General features: G+C 40.4%; 1 protein-coding gene across 1 annotated transcript in view; it reads right to left on the bottom strand.

Moving 5' to 3' along the window:
• Positions 1–17909, bottom strand: part of LOC309559991 (uncharacterized protein) — a 217167-nt gene that overhangs the window by 106916 nt on the left and 92342 nt on the right. Inside the window, exons 4-5 of the mRNA XM_082263472.1 lie at positions 14548–14710; positions 2354–2485 (exon numbers count right to left, since the gene is read on the bottom strand). Of these exons, the coding sequence (XP_082119598.1) occupies positions 2354–2485; positions 14548–14710 (295 nt within the window). The remainder of the gene's footprint in view (positions 1–2353; positions 2486–14547; positions 14711–17909) is intronic.

Raw genomic sequence — 17909 nt, 5'->3', positions numbered from 1 at the left:
GGTCGCGGTCCATTGAGTAGTACAGGACCCGTTCTAATAGGAGCGACACAAGTCGCTCCAACTTAGAAAAAGGGTCCTGTACTACTTTGGGGCGACCTGGGAGCGACTTGCATAGACTTCCATTATGTGAAGTCCCTGCAAGTCGCGCCGAAGTCGCGGTGCACGCGACTTCACAGGTCGCCCCCCAAAGTCAGATCGCCTCAGTGTGAACCGGATCTAAATCAAAAAAATAACAAGATAAATAATTTAATTTATTGGGAAAGGGGCTATTTTGGAACACATACAAGTGTGAACAAGTCCTTCAGATGACAAAGTTGGTTGATACTACATCAAGTGTGAACAAGTCCTTAAGATGACAAAGTTGGTTGATACTACATAGTTTTCTATAAAGCATATTAAAAGTAAGTCAGAGTATATATAATGCAGGAGGGAAATAATAATAAATATGTGTATGTGCAACTTTTCTTCTGTCTTGCAAGTTTTACAGGTCTACATGACTTTGGTAATCATAAGAAAACCCAGAAAACATATGGAATGTGTTGAATTTCCATAAATATTATTACCTCTGTGCTAGGGTGAGGACTTGGAATGGGGGGAAATATTAGGCAACACCACCACAGGTCTTCTTATCTCCAAAATTAAGTATTTTACACAACAGCTATTCCTCTTTAATAGGTGGCAATGTAATGATACGTAAATCGCATCCTAGACATTAGGCAATGAAAAATTACTGTTTTTGAATTTTACGAAAGTCTCAACATTTAAAACCCAAATGCAAGTAAAGGTTTTAGGGTGAAAAGAGTTTAAACCTCTCATTATTCTGCTGGCCTTGTCCTCCCACATCCCATCCTGGTAACTCATTACTCAAGACAATCAGTATTCCAGGCAGCATGTTAATCACGAGGTTCGAACCCTTTCCTTACACTAGCCAAAAATAAAAACAAAAAAGATTTGGCCAACAATTGGATTTAAATTGTAACTGATTGTGCATATATAAAAAAAGCCTTCAAATAAAGCTTGAATAGTCATTTTTTAAACTATGTGCTCCTATGTAATGAAGCCATGAGCAGCCTGGTAATAGCAAAGGAATTCTTCCAAGCATATGCAGATTTTTAAACATGAGGAAGATTTTTTTGTGTGGCTAGATGCTGTCCCTTCTCTCCTCTATAGAGCATGAGGAACAAACCTTCCATCAGGTATGAACTGAACTCTACTGCTAGGCGAGTCACTCATGGGATAGACGATGACTCCTCATGGCAGTATGGCATTTTAAATGACAAAGAGCAGAGCTGCTGACTTTTGGTGAGAGTGAGAGATACACTATATTAACAAAAGTATTTGGATGCCTGCCTTTACACACACATGAACTTTAATGGCATCCCAATCTTCGTCTGTAGGGTTCAATATTGAGTTGGCCCACCTTTTGCAGCTATAACAGCTTCAACTCTTCTGGGAAGGCTGTCCACAAGGTTTCATGTGCATGTAAAGGCAAGGTGTCCCAATACTTTTGGTAATATAGTGTATGTCGATAATAGTATTATTACACATTCATTAAAAATAAGTCCTACTTTGGTTATTTAGGGAATCTCTTATTGAGCCATTCGTGGGCAGCTATACAAGGGTATACAATCCTCAACATGACCTACTTAGCTGGGATACACCTTCCTACAATTTCTACTGAACATATCACCATATTCAGCCTGTGATTTCTATAATGGCCTTTTTACCATCCAAACCATGCAGTGAAAGTGAACCTGTCACAAACCTGGGCAATCCAAACTAAGCATATGATGAAAAAAAAATATAAGCAGAGGTTTCCTTTAGTGAAAATCTATGTCATAACCACCAATATACTGTATCCAATGATAAAAACAGCTGAAATTGTTTCCTTTTCCTATAAAGGTCATGTTTAGCCCCATCTCCTCCCATTTCCTAAGTCCTCTTATTGATCTGAGGCTGTCCATTGTGTTTGATGGGGAAGTTAGAAGGAGTGGGTCACATTCCTAATCCATTTAAGAAGTTAAGATTTGCCTACACTTTCAGTTGGAATCTATCAGATTTGCAACACGTTTACTTTGACATCATTGGTACATGTAGCTCATGTTGTAACTGGCTGACCTCCATAGTGTCAAAATTAAAATCTTTACCTAGAAGATATAACAGCATTTCTGAAAGGAGAGTACAAGTAAGTAGAAGTTACATATTAAGGCCTCCTAAAGAAGATAATCCCTTTGGGTTTCCCCGCATCTGACCTTCTTATGGAATGAGTGTGTGAGAGAAGAAGAATTATAGATCCTAGATTCTACAATACTACAGAGGGCACCCCATCACCGACAGACTCCCCCATACTCACATCTTGCCTGGTATTGGGGTCCTGGGCTTGCGGCGTGTTTAGCAGAGCAGAGTCGCAGTCCGGACTGTAGTGTTCACAGTAGTCGTAAGCTGCCTGGGCATTGCTTGCCAGAAGTAGTTGTTGAATGTCACCCTGGGGAAGAAAACATCGGAAGACTGTCAGTCTGCAGAAAATGACACCAAACTTTATACAGTATGAGTTTTATGACCCTCGACTGAAGAACATCTCATGGTATCGGGGTAAGAAAGGGTACAATGCCCTGCAGATGTTCTTGGTTACAGCTGTGATTTCTTCTCAACAGTTAGGCAAGTTTGGAATTTTAAAATCTCATCTCCCCACATTGCTGATGCTGATTTGGACATTGAATACAGTATGGGTAAACCAGGGAGCTGGTCTTTTCGGACATCACATATAAGTGGCAGTTGTCAGCACTGCAAGTGTCTTGAATGAAAAGCATCTCTAGATTTGGTCTTCTCCAGAGAGCTTGTACTGTATATACTGAGCAACCTGTTTTTCTTCAACAATTCAGAAACAGATTAACACATTAATATGAACTTGTTCTAAAAATGCTATTTTCCTGGCTGTTCATTTTTAGCAGGAGAAATTAGAAATGGCAGTTTCCATGTAACTTCTGTGATAGCTTTCCTTTAATTGGTTTCATTGCAAATTTGGTTCTCTGTATGTGCTTTGTCTGTAGTACGCTTTTAGACTGTGACCTCCTTTGGGGGTTTTGATTCACTGATGTAGATATTTCAGTGTTCTCTGTAGCATCATGCTGCATATATTAAAGGAGTGAAATGAAATGCCCCCAGTGCTAAATCTCCAGGTTACTCAGACTGATTGTAAAACAAATGCTGAAGCATGATTGGTTAGCCCATTTGGCTACTTCAAAAGTCCATTGCGAATTTGGAACACCATAGACAAGATGTAGCTAATCACTCTTGCAAAAACTTTGCCAGACCAGGTTTACCTATTGGAAGAATATCCCTCAACCCCCTTTCTTGTGAAAGTTCAAAAACATTGGAATTCCCATGAATTTTTGTACCAGAGACAATATTCACCAGGACAGATAGAAAGGGTGAATCTCCCCCTTTGGGAACACAGATAGAAATACAAATTCTAACCTCTCCCTGCTCCAATAGTAAAAGAAAACATTTTGGCTTGGCATATACTTTAAGGCTATACTGTAGCACTGCCCCCTTGAGGACTGCTGGATATTACACTTCCGGGTCCCCCTGGGTTACTATTAACAACACTGGTATTCACAATTTCACACTTTACTTCTTGGCTCAGTCAATGATCAGTCCAGGGGTATGTAGTTGTTTTTGGTGTTTTATTTTAAATAGGGATGGGGGAAGGGAATAGTGGGATTCTCTAAATTAACTATTCACAAGTTGCGAGGACTCCTGTCTAATTATTTTTTTCTAACTTTGAATATTGCTTCCCTCTGCCACGCGATAAATTTAATTCATCAATGGAATAGTATTAGTATAATATTATTATTATTATTAATAATAATAAAAATAATAATAATAATAACAATAATAATAATAATAATTAGAGAGATGTTAATGTGCTTGTAATTCTTACTTACTACCACACAGTGGCGCAGCAATTTATTTTTTTATAATTTGGAATACCGATTTACCAGTAGTGGTTTCTCTCTGCCACACAGTAAGTTTCATTGATGAATGTATTATTAATATTATTATTATTATTATTATTATTATTAGAGAGATGTTGATGTGCTTGTAATTCTTACTTACTACTACCACACAGTGGAACAGCTATCTATCATTTTCTAACTTGGAATACCAATTTGCAAGCAGTTGCTTCTCTCTGCCACACAGTAAGTTTAATCAACAATTAAATATTATTATTATTATTATTATTGTTTTTAATAATTAGAGAGATGTTGAGGTGCTTGTATTCTTATTTACTGGCACAGAGTGGCGCAGCTATTTATTTTTTTCTAACTTGGAATACCAATTTGCCAGGAGTTGTTTCTCTCTGCACACAGAAAGTTTAAATGATCAATGTATTATTATTATTATTAGTAGTAAAAGTATTATTATTATTATTGATAATAATAATAATAATAATTTATTATTAATAATATACATTAATATTATTAGGGAGATGTTGATGTGCTTCTAATTCCCACTTACTACCACACAGTGGTGCAGCTATTTATTATTTTCTAACTTGGAATACCGATTGGCAAACAGTCGCTTCTCTCTGCCACATAGTAAGTTTAATTATTCAATGTAATAATATTGTTAATAATTAGAGAGATGTTGTTGTGCATGTAATTCCTACTGCCCTGACAGTGATGAAGCTATTTATTTTTTCCTAACCTGGAATACCGATTTGCCAGGAGTTGTTTTTCTCTGCCACTCTGTACATTTCATTGATCAATGTATTATTATTAGCAGTATTATTGTTATTATTATGAATAATAATACTACTGTTAACAATAACAATAATAATGTTAATATTATTATTATTATTATTATTATTATTATTAATAATAATAATAATAATAATGTTATTAATAATAATAATAATAATAATAATAATAATAATAATAATAATAATAATAATAATAATAACAATAGACATTGATGTGCTTGTAATTCCTACTTACTGCCACACGGTGGCGCAGTTTATTTATTTTTATTTTTTGCTATATTGGAATTTCGATATAGCCGTAGTTTCTCTTCTCTGCCACACGGTGGCGCAAGTGTCCTGTTTTTATTATTCCAACTTGTAATATAGATATAAATCATTCCGCCATGCAAGCCACACGGTGGCGCTCAAAGCCTACAAATGATCTGCTCTTTGAATACCCATTTATAATCTGTGGATGGGCATTCCTAGAGAATCTCTATATTCATAGCAACTGGACAGGTAACAATCCAATTATTTGAGGGCAATGCACTGTACTGTGCTGGGAAATAAACCTCACAAATGATACAATGTGACAAAATCAATCCTAATTATCTTCATGGACTTTTTTAGGTATATTTATCTGCGTGATACATTTTTATTAAATACAGATAATTATATTTATCTGTATTTAAATGTCAGAAATAATACTCAGCAGATAAACATGTATTTTATTTTACATTTTGTTAAAGTAGAACCTTTCTTTTCATTGTGGATTAAGTAAGGGAGGGTTATAACCCCTGTCAGTGTTTTTTGTTTTTTTTTTCTTTTTGTGCTGTGTCCCTTTATTACCTGTCCCATAGCCCAAACAGGAAGTGCAAATAAATCCCATGGTGTTACCAGAACTAGTGTCCCCACTGGAAGATTTCCCCTCTATTCCTGTTCTGGTGACAACCCAAAATGTGGGATTTTCTTTTACTCTCACTGATAATGGTAAACAACAAATAGAGAGGGTGAATCTACCTAACTGGGGCACAGACAGCAATAAAAACCTGACAGGAGTTCTAATCTACTATAGTCAAAACTAAAAAAAAAAAAGAAAAAGTTTTGCCTTTAGTTACTTTACTTTAAATAATTCCTTATGAACTAGTAATAATGATCAGCAGACACGAGTACAACAGCGCCACCTGCTGGTGATTAAAGGGAACAACGACTGGAGAAAGTTTCTAAACAATATATTAGTAAAAGTGACAAATGATAGAATTGTGTACTGAATGAGCTGCTTAGATTTTTTTTTTGTATTGCTGTTTTTCATACTTCAGATATTGTTCCTACACCTGAAATAATAATATTCTGGATGTTTGTGGTTTTTTTGAGGCATACAAAGGCCCCCTTGTGTCAGGATTCCTGGGCTGTATGGAGTCCAGGGTTCTCCTCCAGCTCCCATGCAGCGGTTGTACACATGTAGGATCAATAAGAAAGCAGACGAGTCTTAGGAGGGGAATCTGGCACAGGCTGCTGGTTTCTTCCTAGCTGCTGGCAGTCGCCAAGTGGAACGTGACACTTGCCCCCCGGCCAACTGCTGACATAGGAGCCAGTGATCTGGGCCAGGGCTGGACGGGAGGCGACTGTACAGTAGACACATTGGGGGTCTGTTGGCTGAGCTCTGGATGTTCCAGCAGCAAGTGAAAAACTGAGGTATCTCATCTTATTTAAAGGACACCTTCCCACTGAAAATGCTAACTATCTGGCTGCCTCCTGCTGTTCTCCTTAAGTCCTGAGCCAGAACCGGCATGCAGAAAGTGAAGTCTGAACCCCTGATCTCTGCATATTCATTCCAAATCAGCAGGTCAATAAGCACTGAAGCTTCAGGATTGACTTGGCAGCCAGGAAATTGGCATTTATACTGAGGTCGACGATGGCAGATTATGTATTTCTCTTGGAATATCAAAATTACTTTGCAACCAATAAGATTTCAGTTTCCTCTATTCATATATGTAAATCATAAAATAAACTCTTCCATGGGATAAATAACCCCTTTCTGCCAGTGGGAGCTGGACCTTTAATTAATGCTGGAGGCGCTTCCTGGGCTTCCTGATCATGTGATCACTGTCATTGGCTGTCACAGGGGTCACATGATGAGGAGCCCATCCTATCAGCTCCTGATCTTAGTTAGTCTAGGAGCTGTCGGTATCAGCTTGGTCTTGGTGTTAGGCAGAGATGTATAGTAACGAAGTAGAACTACTTAAGTACTGTACTTAAGTACCGAAATGCGGTATCTGTACTTTCCTAGAGTAGAATTTTTTTCTCCTACTTCTACTTTTACTTCACTACATTTTTTCGATGATTTCGATACTTCTACTCAAGTATTTTTTTTTTGTGCTGCATAGTTACTCGTTACTTTTAAAAAAATTACCACTGCCAGAACAGTAGATGGCAGGTTGCATAAAGCTCAAAAAAATGTGTATAATGTCATTTGTAAATCAGCGCATACAAAAATAAAGGCTGTGTATAATAAAAGCTGCTATACCAAATCTTTCCAATAAAAAGAAAATATGAAACAAACAAATAAATGGTGCTACAGCGCTTAAAGTGCATCAAGAAACTACTAACAAACACCGGTTAATCATTTGAATAAATCATTTGAAATAATAAAAACAATATGATGTTCATACTTTTGACTTCTTTCTTTAATAACTACATAGCACAGTACTTGTACTTCTACTTTCAGTACTTGAGTAGAAATTTTTTTTCAAAACTACTGGTACTTTTTACTTTTAGTACTTAAGTAGCAAATTTTTTGAAAAAACTACTTGCAATACTTAAGTAAAAAAAATGTTGAATACTTTAGTACTTCTACTTAAGTAACTTTTTCTGCGAGCACTTCCACTTCTACTCAAGTAATTTTTTGATCGAGCACTTGTACTTTTACTCAAGTAGAAATTTCGAGTACTTTATACAAGTCTGGTGTTAGGGGCACAGCAATAGCAGCTCCATCTTTATGCATATCACTGCATTACTCTGTATGTATTTTTTTACATTGGGAAGATTCCCCTCACTTCCTGTCCTGGTGACCACACAGGAAATAAGAGAAATTTTCCTAAACTGGTTACACAACTGGTTTCCTAACCCCTTCCCACCTCCAATAAAGGCAAGAGCATTCTATGTTCCCACTACAGAGATACCCCTCACTTCCTGTCCTGGTGACCACACAGGAAGTAAGAGCAATTTTCCTAAACTGGTCACACAAATCAAAGGAAACCTGATTGTTTTCCTAACCCTTTCCCGCCTCTAATACAAGCAAGAGCATTCCGTGTTCCCACTACAGAGATACCCCTCACTTCCTGTCCTGGTGACCACACAGGAAGTAAGAGGAATTTTCTTAAACTGGTCACACAAATCAAAGGAAATCTGATTGGTTTAATAACCCCTTTCCATCTCTAATACATGCAAGAGCCTTCCGTGTTCCCACTACAGAGATACCCCTCACTTCCTGTCCCGGTGACCAACAAAGGAAGTGAAGTAATTCTCCTAAATGGGTACACAGACCGTAATTAAAGTGGTTGTAAACCCTTACATATACCCAGTGAAGTGACTGGTCTCAGGTGATACATAGAGGTGAAAAATAATCCTTCTACATAAGTTGTATCTGTTTATCTGCTGTCTTCTTTTCTCTATATCTGTTCAAAGTCCAGAGCTTATAAAGCTTGTCTGAGCTTTCAGAAAGCAGGGGGGTGGAGAGCTAAAATTACACTCTGCAGAGCTCAGTGAGGAGAGCTCTGAGAGCTGATTGGAGGGGAGGGAAGGAACACCCCCCCACCATCAGGGGCTGACTGAAAACTTTCAGCCCAGGGGGCAAGTACAAGCCAGAGGCCCATGGTGCAGTGACTTGTCCCCCCCACCACTCTCCCTCTTCCCTGCTGAAGCTCCGCTCCAGGTACTCTCTAGTCACCGCCTGAATCTGGGTTCCTGACCAGCAGGGGGCTGTTGGGGGGAGCTGGGACAGCTCAGTTGGGGCTGACCTAGGGAGGAGAGTCTCCAGAGGGGCATGGAACCCGCCACAGTTTACACCATCCATGCTGGAGGGGGGGGGGAGGCCCGTGCCCTGTCCTTGTCTTCAACCCGCACTCATTAGGTCAGCGACAGGAACTTTTTACTTCTCTTCACCAGGAATCGTTTAGGTATGTCTTTGCCAGAAGCAGTGCAGCCTTTCTATGGAGCATCAGAGCGGCCCAGGGGGCAATTGCCTCCCTGCCCCCTGGCCCCTGGCCCAGTCCTCCCCTGCCCACCATCACCACCACCACACAGCACACAGAAACAGAGCTGAGGCTGTCAATCACAGGCTGTGTGCCAAAGCTCCCTCTCCTGTCAGACATGATGGACTAAACCTAGATGGACAAACTAGATGGACTTGTGTCTTTTTCAACCAGATTACGTAAGTGATTCATGCTGCTATAAAGCTATTTATTTTTTTCTAACTTGGAATACCAATTTGCCAGGAGTTGTTTCTCTCTGCACACAGAAAGTTTAAATGATCAATGTATTATTATTATTAGTAGTAGTAAAAGTATTATTATTATTATTGATAATAATAATAATAATAATAATTTATTATTAATAATATACATTAATATTATTAGGGAGATGTTGATGTGCTTCTAATTCCCACTTACTACCACACAGTGGTGCAGCTATTTATTATTTTCTAACTTGGAATACCGATTGGCAAACAGTCGCTTCTCTCTGCCACATAGTAAGTTTAATTATTCAATGTAATAATATTGTTAATAATTAGAGAGATGTTGTTGTGCATGTAATTCCTACTGCCCTGACAGTGATGAAGCTATTTATTTTTTCCTAACCTGGAATACCGATTTGCCAGGAGTTGTTTTTCTCTGCCACTCTGTACATTTCATTGATCAATGTATTATTATTAGCAGTATTATTGTTATTATTATGAATAATAATACTACTGTTAACAATAACAATAATAATGTTAATATTATTATTATTATTATTATTATTATTATTATTATTATTATTATTAATAATAATAATAATAATAATGTTATTAATAATAATAATAATAATAATAATAATAACAATAGACATTGATGTGCTTGTAATTCCTACTTACTGCCACACGGTGGCGCAGTTTATTTATTTTTATTTTTTGCTATATTGGAATTTCGATATAGCCGTAGTTTCTCTTCTCTGCCACACGGTGGCGCAAGTGTCCTGTTTTTATTATTCCAACTTGTAATATAGATATAAATCATTCCGCCATGCAAGCCACACGGTGGCGCTCAAAGCCTACAAATGATCTGCTCTTTGAATACCCATTTATAATCTGTGGATGGGCATTCCTAGAGAATCTCTATATTCATAGCAACTGGACAGGTAACAATCCAATTATTTGAGGGCAATGCACTGTACTGTGCTGGGAAATAAATCTCACAAATGATACAATGTGACAAAATCAATCCTAATTATCTTCATGGACTTTTTTAGGTATATTTATCTGCGTGATACATTTTTATTAAATACAGATAATTATATTTATCTGTATTTAAATGTCAGAAATAATACTCAGCAGATAAACATGTATTTTATTTTACATTTTGTTAAAGTAGAACCTTTCTTTTCATTGTGGATTAAGTAAGGGAGGGTTATAACCCCTGTCAGTGTTTTTTGTTTTTTTTTTCTTTTTGTGCTGTGTCCCTTTATTACCTGTCCCATAGCCCAAACAGGAAGTGCAAATAAATCCCATGGTGTTACCAGAACTAGTGTCCCCACTGGAAGATTTCCCCTCTATTCCTGTTCTGGTGACAACCCAAAATGTGGGATTTTCTTTTACTCTCACTGATAATGGTAAACAACAAATAGAGAGGGTGAATCTACCTAACTGGGGCACAGACAGCAATAAAAACCTGACAGGAGTTCTAATCTACTATAGTCAAAACTAAAAAAAAAAAAGAAAAAGTTTTGCCTTTAGTTACTTTACTTTAAATAATTCCTTATGAACTAGTAATAATGATCAGCAGACACGAGTACAACAGCGCCACCTGCTGGTGATTAAAGGGAACAACGACTGGAGAAAGTTTCTAAACAATATATTAGTAAAAGTGACAAATGATAGAATTGTGTACTGAATGAGCTGCTTAGATTTTTTTTTTGTATTGCTGTTTTTCATACTTCAGATATTGTTCCTACACCTGAAATAATAATATTCTGGATGTTTGTGGTTTTTTTGAGGCATACAAAGGCCCCCTTGTGTCAGGATTCCTGGGCTGTATGGAGTCCAGGGTTCTCCTCCAGCTCCCATGCAGCGGTTGTACACATGTAGGATCAATAAGAAAGCAGACGAGTCTTAGGAGGGGAATCTGGCACAGGCTGCTGGTTTCTTCCTAGCTGCTGGCAGTCGCCAAGTGGAACGTGACACTTGCCCCCCGGCCAACTGCTGACATAGGAGCCAGTGATCTGGGCCAGGGCTGGACGGGAGGCGACTGTACAGTAGACACATTGGGGGTCTGTTGGCTGAGCTCTGGATGTTCCAGCAGCAAGTGAAAAACTGAGGTATCTCATCTTATTTAAAGGACACCTTCCCACTGAAAATGCTAACTATCTGGCTGCCTCCTGCTGTTCTCCTTAAGTCCTGAGCCAGAACCGGCATGCAGAAAGTGAAGTCTGAACCCCTGATCTCTGCATATTCATTCCAAATCAGCAGGTCAATAAGCACTGAAGCTTCAGGATTGACTTGGCAGCCAGGAAATTGGCATTTATACTGAGGTCGACGATGGCAGATTATGTATTTCTCTTGGAATATCAAAATTACTTTGCAACCAATAAGATTTCAGTTTCCTCTATTCATATATGTAAATCATAAAATAAACTCTTCCATGGGATAAATAACCCCTTTCTGCCAGTGGGAGCTGGACCTTTAATTAATGCTGGAGGCGCTTCCTGGGCTTCCTGATCATGTGATCACTGTCATTGGCTGTCACAGGGGTCACATGATGAGGAGCCCATCCTATCAGCTCCTGATCTTAGTTAGTCTAGGAGCTGTCGGTATCAGCTTGGTCTTGGTGTTAGGCAGAGATGTATAGTAACGAAGTAGAACTACTTAAGTACTGTACTTAAGTACCGAAATGCGGTATCTGTACTTTCCTAGAGTAGAATTTTTTTCTCCTACTTCTACTTTTACTTCACTACATTTTTTCGATGATTTCGATACTTCTACTCAAGTATTTTTTTTTTGTGCTGCATAGTTACTCGTTACTTTTAAAAAAATTACCACTGCCAGAACAGTAGATGGCAGGTTGCATAAAGCTCAAAAAAATGTGTATAATGTCATTTGTAAATCAGCGCATACAAAAATAAAGGCTGTGTATAATAAAAGCTGCTATACCAAATCTTTCCAATAAAAAGAAAATATGAAACAAACAAATAAATGGTGCTACAGCGCTTAAAGTGCATCAAGAAACTACTAACAAACACCGGTTAATCATTTGAATAAATCATTTGAAATAATAAAAACAATATGATGTTCATACTTTTGACTTCTTTCTTTAATAACTACATAGCACAGTACTTGTACTTCTACTTTCAGTACTTGAGTAGAAATTTTTTTTCAAAACTACTGGTACTTTTTACTTTTAGTACTTAAGTAGCAAATTTTTTGAAAAAACTACTTGCAATACTTAAGTAAAAAAAATGTTGAATACTTTAGTACTTCTACTTAAGTAACTTTTTCTGCGAGCACTTCCACTTCTACTCAAGTAATTTTTTGATCGAGCACTTGTACTTTTACTCAAGTAGAAATTTCGAGTACTTTATACAAGTCTGGTGTTAGGGGCACAGCAATAGCAGCTCCATCTTTATGCATATCACTGCATTACTCTGTATGTATTTTTTTACATTGGGAAGATTCCCCTCACTTCCTGTCCTGGTGACCACACAGGAAATAAGAGAAATTTTCCTAAACTGGTTACACAACTGGTTTCCTAACCCCTTCCCACCTCCAATAAAGGCAAGAGCATTCTATGTTCCCACTACAGAGATACCCCTCACTTCCTGTCCTGGTGACCACACAGGAAGTAAGAGCAATTTTCCTAAACTGGTCACACAAATCAAAGGAAACCTGATTGTTTTCCTAACCCTTTCCCGCCTCTAATACAAGCAAGAGCATTCCGTGTTCCCACTACAGAGATACCCCTCACTTCCTGTCCTGGTGACCACACAGGAAGTAAGAGGAATTTTCTTAAACTGGTCACACAAATCAAAGGAAATCTGATTGGTTTAATAACCCCTTTCCATCTCTAATACATGCAAGAGCCTTCCGTGTTCCCACTACAGAGATACCCCTCACTTCCTGTCCCGGTGACCAACAAAGGAAGTGAAGTAATTCTCCTAAATGGGTACACAGACCGTAATTAAAGTGGTTGTAAACCCTTACATATACCCAGTGAAGTGACTGGTCTCAGGTGATACATAGAGGTGAAAAATAATCCTTCTACATAAGTTGTATCTGTTTATCTGCTGTCTTCTTTTCTCTATATCTGTTCAAAGTCCAGAGCTTATAAAGCTTGTCTGAGCTTTCAGAAAGCAGGGGGGTGGAGAGCTAAAATTACACTCTGCAGAGCTCAGTGAGGAGAGCTCTGAGAGCTGATTGGAGGGGAGGGAAGGAACACCCCCCCACCATCAGGGGCTGACTGAAAACTTTCAGCCCAGGGGGCAAGTACAAGCCAGAGGCCCATGGTGCAGTGACTTGTCCCCCCCACCACTCTCCCTCTTCCCTGCTGAAGCTCCGCTCCAGGTACTCTCTAGTCACCGCCTGAATCTGGGTTCCTGACCAGCAGGGGGCTGTTGGGGGGAGCTGGGACAGCTCAGTTGGGGCTGACCTAGGGAGGAGAGTCTCCAGAGGGGCATGGAACCCGCCACAGTTTACACCATCCATGCTGGAGGGGGGGGGGAGGCCCGTGCCCTGTCCTTGTCTTCAACCCGCACTCATTAGGTCAGCGACAGGAACTTTTTACTTCTCTTCACCAGGAATCGTTTAGGTATGTCTTTGCCAGAAGCAGTGCAGCCTTTCTATGGAGCATCAGAGCGGCCCAGGGGGCAATTGCCTCCCTGCCCCCTGGCCCCTGGCCCAGTCCTCCCCTGCCCACCATCACCACCACCACACAGCACACAGAAACAGAGCTGAGGCTGTCAATCACAGGCTGTGTGCCAAAGCTCCCTCTCCTGTCAGACATGATGGACTAAACCTAGATGGACAAACTAGATGGACTTGTGTCTTTTTCAACCAGATTACGTAAGTGATTCATGCTGCTAACAGAGAAATGAAGCAGCAGAGAGAAACGACACCTAGTGCTCTGGAGTGAGACAAGCACACACTATAGAGGGATATGCTTTGTTCAGATTTCATGTCTGAGGTTTACAACCACTTTAAACCAGACAGAGTTTATAACCTCTTCAAACTCTATTGAAATTCTTCATATAGGTTTTGGCTGGTGTTGAGCTTTAACTTCTTCCATAGACCTCCACTGTATCAAATATCTCAGTTTTTTATTTATCATTTCTTTATTTCATTGTTATTTATTTATTTTCATTATTTTATTTAGGGTGGAGTTCTTCTAGGGCAGTAATGGCGAACCTTGGCACCCCAGATGTTTTGGAACTACATTTCCCATGATGTTCCACTACACTGCAAAGTGCAGAAGCATCATGGGAAATGTAGTTCCAAAACATCTGGGGTGCCAAGGTTCCCCATCACTGTTCTAGGATAAGAGTCCATGGGATCTCACCTCAAATGATTCCTCATCCAAGAACCTCATCCCGAATACAGTGATTCCTTTAGTGTCTACAACGGGTTTGTTCCCTCGCGGCAGTGGCTTGGTTATCTTCTTCTTACAGTCCAGGATTAGGGTGACGGACTTCTTCTGTACACTCAGAGCGATGCGATGCCATCTGGGGACACAAAAAAAGGGGGCGAGGTGAGAAAAAAACGGGACCGTACAATTTTAATAGACCAATGCCAACATCTATCCCATCATCTATAATTGTCTTCTCGGGTTTCCGATATCACTTTTCTGTAAGTTTTGTTTCTTTCACCAAGTCCTCCCACTTTTTCTCCCAACAGGCCAAATAGAACTTTTCTTATCTGGCAGTAAGGTCTACCATGTACAGAATCAGCAACTGTCTATTGTGCACACATTCAGTGACAGTTAAGGGACCAGCTATACAAGAAAAAGAAACCAGACCGCCCACTGGAAGTGACAGCTTTTTTTTTTTTCAGACAAATTTGGACAATCAGGAAAATGTATCAGTATTAGAAAATAATTAAAGCTGAATTCCGGCCTTCCCTTCAGTCTCCCACAGTTGTAGCGGCTCCTCTCCTGGACTGAAACTGCTTACCCTGATTTCACTGCATGCTGTGAGCTTCTCACAATGTGCATTAGAAGCTGCAGCAAGTAGGATAGAGCCCGCCTTATTTCCTGGCTGAGGGGATGCCCAGCATCATCTAGTCCAGTGGTCTCCAAACTGCAAGGTTTTTGCACCACCGCGGATTCAAAAAAAAGAAAAAAGTGGTCTCCAAAATGCGGCCCGGGGGGCCAGAAAGGGCCCTTTGCTTGCTTTTATCCAGCCCTTGGGGCACTTTTTCATCCACTGACACTAACAATTTCCCCCATCTGACACCAACAAAGATACAAAATTCCTCCTAAAGTCCCCAGTGATGGGGCACTATTCTTCCCAATTACATCAACAATGGGGCCCAATAATGGGGCACTATTCTTCCCAATTACATCAACAATGGTGCCCAATGATGGGGCAGAATTCCTCCCAATGACACCAACAATAGGACCCAATGATGAGGCAAAATTCCTCCCAATGACACCAACAATAGGGCCCAATGATGGAACAAAATTCCTCACAATGACACCAACAATGGGGCCCAATGATGGGACAAAATTCCTCCCAATGACACCAACAATGGGGCCCAATGATGGGACAAAATTCCTCCCAATGACGCCAACAATGGGGCCCAATGATGGGGCACAATTCCTCCTAATCACACCAACATTGGGGCCCAATGATGGGGCACAATTCCTCCCAATGGCACCAACAATGGGGCCCAATGATGGGGCACAATTCCTCCCAATGGCACCAACAATGGGGCCCAATGATGGGACAAAATTCCTCCCAATGACACCAACAATGGGGCCCAATGATGGGGCACAATTCCTCCTAATGACACCAACATTGGGGCCCAATGATGGGGCACAATTCCTCCCAATGGCACCAACAATGGGGCCCAATGATGGGGGACAATTCCTCCCAGTGACACCAACGATGGGACCCAATGACACCAATAATGGGGCACAATTCATCCCAATGACACAGGTGATGATTCAAAATTTCTCTCGCTGACACCAAAGATGAGGCACACCCACTCATCCAGTCTAGACATTCACCCATCAAGGCATTTTGATATTTGCATAACCCCTCCCAAGAGCCAGCCCACTACATGCATCAGGGCATCAGTTCCATTCCTGAACTGTATACACGTTCCATACCTCCCATCTGAGATGGAAAAGAGGGACGACTTTAGCATACCTCCAAACTTTCAGAGATGTGAATGAGGGACACCTATTAGCAAAAATATGTAGGCATAGTGCACACCCCCACCACTACCACCACCACACCCTCTTTAAAGGAGAGACCAAAATGGGGACCAAAATGAGGGGCAAATGAGGAGGAAAGAGGCACAGAGGTACAGTTGGGAGCTATGATGGTTCTCTTTATCAAAGAATGTGCCCTAAACTGACCGTAGACAGTTCGAATCTCTAACCATGTATGGGCAGGCTGAATATACCCAAGTTGATTGATCGATCGATCATCTTTGGAATAACCTGCCTGTTGGATTTTATATGCGATTATTGCTAGCGGCTATCATAGCTGCTAGCAGTAATCACTGTGTTCTCCCAGTGGGGATGCCCCCCCCCATGCCGGGAGAACACAATGGCTCCACAGGTGGGATTCTCCCATCAACACTGACTGTGTTAATGGGGGGAATCAAGAGAAAATCACTTTATCTATGACCAGCTTTTTGTTATCTTAAAAATCTTTGTGCAGCATAAAAAGGAACTCCCGGCATGCTCCTCTAAATATATTCAACTATTTTTTTCTTCTGTGTCCAGCAAAACTACTCTTCCCAAACTGAGTTTTTCGGTTTTGGGTAGATACTGGCAAGTTTAGTGACCTACTTTCTGTTTTTAGGCTGAACTATTTGGACACGCTTCCCATGCTGGACCATACACAGGAAATAATAGAGATGCGCCAAAGGGTCACTCGGGACCACATGCTAACATAAAGCCAAGCCAGAGGACTTACTAGGGCAAAGAGGAGAGCAGAAGGTTGGAAAGTCCCAGGTCACATCTCCTATTTAAGGCTCCTGATTGCTCTCTGAAGGTAGCCAGTTATTGAACCCAATGTAGTCTACCTAGAACCTGGACATTATTTCTGGACATGATTGACATTTAAAGTGTCCTTAACACAGCACAAATGTTGGGCATTTGGGAAGTCCTGGACACTAAGTTCTCTTGAAGGTCCCTGTTTGCTACAATAAGCAACAAATTACTGAAGCCACCAGTGTCTTCTTCTAACCATTATGTATTTTTTTGGGGCTAAACTGAGCATTTAAAGAGTCCCTGTCAAGTTCCCAACACAGCCCAACAAATGGCACTTTTCCACTGCAAGTACCGGCTCGGCTCTACTCGGCTCTACTTGGCCCTGCTTGGCCCGGTTTGCTTTTCCACTGTTGGTACCGCATGGTACGGTGTTGGAACGGTTCGGTACGGTACGGTGTGGTTTGCTTTTCCACTAAAGTAGTACTAAAGTTAAGTGGGTGGGATAACAACGGGGTGCGTGGGATTCTCTGACCAATCAGTGGCTAGTAGTGACTGCATGCAAAGGATTGTGGGATATGGTATCGGTATGGTACCTCTTGGAACCGCAATAGAGGTGGTACTGTTTTTGAGAGCTGTACCGTTCGGTTCCATGCAGTGGAAAAGTGCCGCCGTACCGTACCGAACCGTTCCTACACCATACCATGCGGTACCAGCAGTGGAAAAGCACAAAAGCGAGCCGAACCGTTTGGTTCCATGCA

This window comes from Pelophylax lessonae (genome assembly GCF_965119305.1).
Source record: "Pelophylax lessonae genome assembly, chromosome: 7".
Taxonomy (NCBI): Eukaryota; Metazoa; Chordata; class Amphibia; order Anura; family Ranidae; genus Pelophylax; species Pelophylax lessonae.
This window is presented reverse-complemented; position numbering and strand designations above follow the sequence as displayed.